Source organism: Puma concolor, chromosome B4 (genome assembly GCF_028749965.1).
Source record: "Puma concolor isolate L17-30 chromosome B4, mPumCon1.1.hap2, whole genome shotgun sequence".
In the NCBI taxonomy this organism is placed as follows: Eukaryota; Metazoa; Chordata; class Mammalia; order Carnivora; family Felidae; genus Puma; species Puma concolor.
The window spans coordinates 66,620,016-66,624,992 of NC_141673.1; the positions used below are offsets into that span (position 1 = coordinate 66,620,016).

At 41.5% G+C, this 4,977-nt stretch overlaps 1 protein-coding gene across 1 annotated transcript in view; it reads right to left on the bottom strand.

The window, feature by feature from the left end:
- LOC147579185 (uncharacterized) overlaps positions 1-4,695 on the bottom strand; it is a 28,710-nt gene extending 24,015 nt beyond the window's left edge. Inside the window, exon 1 of the mRNA XM_086713496.1 lies at positions 2,508-4,695. Coding sequence (XP_086569622.1) covers positions 2,508-2,719 — 212 coding nt within the window. The 5' untranslated portion in view covers positions 2,720-4,695. The remainder of the gene's footprint in view (positions 1-2,507) is intronic.
- Positions 4,696-4,977: the final 282 nt, after the last annotated feature.

Consider the following 4,977-nt stretch of genomic DNA (forward strand, 5'->3'; position numbering starts at 1 on the left):
GTAGGTGTTCAGGAAAGAGCTGCTTAAAAAAAAAAACAACAAAAAACTATGGACTAAAGGAATGATGAATGGCTGTGCTTTAATCCTGAGATTAGGCCTGCCTTTATTGTCAAGTCTGAGGAAACTCGACAGCATACTTTACAGACAGAAAATGGAAGTGGAGATATTGCAGCTTCTCTGGCTGATAACGGTAACAGCCGCTGGCTTTCCTACATGCCAGCAACTATATAAGTACTTCACGTACATTATCTCATTTATACTTCGCCTCAGGCTAAGTTTACTATTATTACTGCCCTTATTTTACATCAGACAAAACACCACTAATCAATAGCCTCATCAGGACTTGAATCCAGAGATAAGTCAGTCTCCAAAATCCATGCCTTCAGGCACATTAATGCTCCAGAATATCTAATAACAACATTTTTAGCTCTATTTACTCACAACACAATATCTGAGGCGGGAGGGAAAGAGGGTAAGCAAACAGTTCATAACTTACAGGTCTCAGTCGGCTCAGTTTTGATGTTCCTTCCTGGGTGTTACCCATTCAATCCTCACAGCACTCTGTCAAGTATGTTACTATTCTCTCTTATATATAAGGAATGTAGCTCTGGAGAACAGGTGGGTTTAAAACAACAATGACAAAAATGCTAAAATTCAGAGGCTGAGAGGTAACAAAACTACTGATAGGTAACACCCTTCCTGCCTTAGGCCCTTCCCTCCACCCAGAGTGCTCATTAGGTGCTTGCTCTGTCCCCTTCCTTTCTTACTTGTTAGCACTCAGTGGGCTTAGAAAGCTTAGGCCCACCTTTACCTGCCCCATAAATACAAATATGGTTAATCTTGACTTGATGTGCCACTAAGTCATTTCAAAAGCAGAGGCAAGGTAGAAAACAGTAAAAGTGACAATGCAATGCCATGTGACAAAAAGAATGAGTTACGGGGTGCCTGGGTGGCTCAGTCGGTTGAGTGTCCGATTTCAGCTCAGGTCATGATCTCACAGCTTATGAGTTCGAGCCCCACATGGGGCTCTGTGCTGACAGCTCGGAGCCTGGAGCCTGCTTCGGATTCTGTGTCTCCCTCTCTCTCTGCCCTTTCCCTCTCATGCTCTGTCTCTCTCTCTCTCAAAAACAAACATTAAAAAAAAAAAAAAAAAAGAGTTACATTTAAACAGACTGCCACAAAGCGATCTCCACTGGCATAAGAAGTTGAACAAAATAAGGGCAAATTACAGAATAAAAAATATGGCATGGTACCATGTATGTTTTTAAATGACACAAAACAATATGATACACACACACACACACACACACACACACACACACACATCTATGCAAACACACAAAGAAAACAGTTGGTTATACCCCAAACTGATAACTGATTTCTCTGGAGGGAGGACTAGGTCTGGGGTGAGATGGGTAGCACTGGCTGACTTTATCTTTTTTACAAGATAATTTATTCAAATAACATGCATGTAAAAGAAAAAAAAGGAAAGATTAGAAAAGAAGTAAGTGATGCTGTTGGAGAAGAAAAAATTAGCAACATGCAGTAAAGTGCCAGCAGTGGTACAAACAAGGCAAACTAGCTTTTTTCATGTCCAGAAGACACCAATGGATTCGAAGAGAGTTCTCATGTTGGCATTATTATTATGAATTGGATGATTTTCAAAATGCAATGTCTCCAAACTCTAGCAGAAATACAGTGCATTAGACCTGGAGCCAGACAGCCTAAGTTCAAGGCCTGACTCTGCATTTCTCTGTAACCTTGGGCTAATTTCTCAGGGCCTTACTTTCCTATCTGTAGAGTGAAGGTAACAGTAAGATACTTCATAAGGTGCTTCAAGGGTCAAGTGAGATATCACACCAGAAAGAATAGCAAAATCATGCAGACTGACACTTAGAACTTAGAAATTATGTTTGTGTTTACTACCTCTCCAGTCTTTCTCTCCCACTTTAGAGAATTCCATTTTTCTCACACCTTTAAGTATGCCCCACACTGAGGCAGAGTTAAATGAACACACCATTGGTCTTCAATATAATATTTGCTGATAACAGGCCTCCATTATTTGAGGCTTTAGATTATGTACGTGCATAGTTTTTAAGCTTCAGTAATGTGCATCCGTGTATTTATTTTAAGGAATGTATTTCTTTGATCCATTTATAAAACATACCCTCTACCCGTAAAACCTACTTTTGATGCAAGGACTAAAATATCCAAATCAGAGACAGCATTTAAAGGATGAGCCAAAAATATAATTAATATTTTTTTTTGCATGTTAAATGTGCTTATTTGTGGTCCTGCTAAAATTTCAAGCTGTTCTGAAATTTCGAGAATCCAATTACCAGCCTTATAATAAGGATTTCAAAAGTAATAAAAGAAACAGTAGCATCACCAATATAATTAAACACGAAGGAGAAACATGAACAAATTAATAAATATCAGTGCATGCACACAGCACCGCACAGTGCCCCGACAGCCCATGATGTAACTATTTTCAATTACAGCCTCACCTTTGAAACACAGCCAGGTTCTCTACTTTTGCTGGATGTCCCTGTGTTAAAAAGCGCAGGGACCTGAAGATTTCTGGCGAAGTCAAGAAGGATCCAGTTGAAGTTGTTTTGCAGTTTGAGTTCGGAAAGGATCCATTTGAAGGAACCAGTTCCGAGCACACAAAGCGCACGTCCCTCCCAAGCTCCTCCACCCCATTAAACTGGGCTGTCATTTTAGAGCTGGGCGCCCATTGTTCACTGGTTCTACTCTAATTAGACTTGACAGATTGCTCTTTCTAGCTAGACTGGCTATTGCCAAGAACAGAGAGAGAAGAGGTGAGGCTGACCTTGTTATTATGCCCTTGGGATCAGTGCCCCGCCCCCCATCCTAGTCCACTAACACCGAAAGGTATCCCCAGCAGCTCAGATCTGTTCCCCCTCTCCTCCAGCCTCGTTCTTAAATGCCCCCTGGCAGTCTCCGCACCACTGACTTGTCTTTCAGTACTGTGAGATTCAAGCCCTTGTCTGTGGGAGTGGAAAAAGTGTGTTCTAATATTTTTCATATTAATCCTCTGACCCTTGTTGTTTTTTCCTTCAGGCCTGGTGGGAAAAAAAAACAGACCATATTTTCTTTTTTTTTATTTTATGATATTTTTAAAAAGTTTATTTATTTATTTTGAGAGACAGAAGGGGGGTGGGACAGAGAGAGAGAGGGAGAGAGAGAGAGAGAATCCCAAGCAGGCTCCACATCATCAGTGCAGAGCCAGGTGCTGGGCTCAAACCCATGAATTGCGAGACCATGACCTGAGCCAAAACCAAGAGTCAGACACTCAACCGACTAAGCCACCCAGGTGCCCCCACAGACCAGCTTTTCTGAAGGGAAAGATACTGCAGTTCCGCACAGGAGCCAGGAAATTTTTGTTTAATGAAATAGCTCTGGAAAGATTCAGGCCCTGACATTACCTACATGTGTCTGAAACAAATCTCTTGCCCCACTGCCCTCAGTTTCGATATCTGTAAAATGTCATCAATAGTTCTTGAACCTTTGTCCTATCAAAAACATGTTACACTGGTATTATATAAAAAATAGATAATAAAATGGTAGAGCTGGAAATGATTTTAGAGATCATCTAGTCCAATATCTTCATTTGGAGGATTAAAAAACAGAGGCCAGGGGTATCTGCATGGCTCAGTCAGTTGAGCATCTGACTCTTGATTTCGGCCCAGGTCATGATCTCAAGGTCATGGGACCAAGCCCCGCATCAGGCTCCTTTCTGAGCGTGGAGCCTGCTTAGGATTCTTTCTTTCTCTCTCTCTGCCCCTCTCCTCTGCTCAGACACTCTCTAAAAACAAACAAGCAAACAAAAACAAAAACAACACAGAGGCCAAAAGAAGGAGATGAGGGAGGTGACGTGCAGTGTCATGAAATTAGTTCTTAGACTTTAAACATCTGGCACTGAACAATAGCTTGCTAACTAACTTTGTCACTAGCCTACCATCCTATGCCTAATAATAAACCATATTGGCCAGGAAAGCAACTTTCTTTCTCTGAGGAAGGAATTCTCCTCACCCAAGGACTATGTTTTCAGAAATGTTTCCCTTTACTGAGAATCCAGTGGTCTCGTAACAAAAGGTTTCTGCTCACCCAATGCCACATTCCTCTTACAGGGGCATAGGATGGGACTCAACAGACATCAGGTCTGGGGACCAGCTCTCAAATAAGAGTGACCTTGTCCTTGACTTAAGTCTGGCTTATACCCATAGCCTCAAGAGCTGTAAGCAGGAGAGACTATTAGAAATTTCTCCTTGGAGCATATCTAGTTGTAATGTAAACCCGCTCATTTATTGTTAATCTCTGTATATTTGAAAATTATCAAAATGAAAGCTAATATATTAGACAAAGGAAAATGAGATCCTAAGTTAAAGCAATTAGAATGAAAATAGACAGGAGAGAGCTATGAGATATAGCAAAAAAACAGAACAAACAATGCTCGATGACTGGTTAAAAGTGGTTATTGAGGGGCACCTGGTGGCTCAGTTGGTTAAGCGTCTGACTTTGACTCAGATCATGATCTCATGGTTTGTGGGTTCAAGTCCCGTGTCAGGTTCTGTGTTGACAACCTGGAGCCTGAAGCCTTCAGATTCTGTGTCTCCCTCCCTTTATGCCCCTCCCCTGCTCATGTTCTGTCTCTCAAAAATAAATAAACGTTAAAAAATTTTTTTAAAAAGTTATTGAAACTGAAGAGTTGAAGTGACTTCCAGGCTTTTGCTTGGGTGCCTGGGTAGACAGGAAATAATTTACTCCTTCAGGCATGTGGAATTGGAGTTTCAGGGAAACACTACATTAGTGCTGTCCAGTAGACAGTTGGACACAATAGATTTAAAGCTCAGGAGAGAGCCTGGGGCTGGTGTGGACTTGTGAGCTGTCAGCTCACTGACACTTGGGTAGTGATTCAAACCATTGGAAGAGCACGGCAGATGAGAAGGGAAG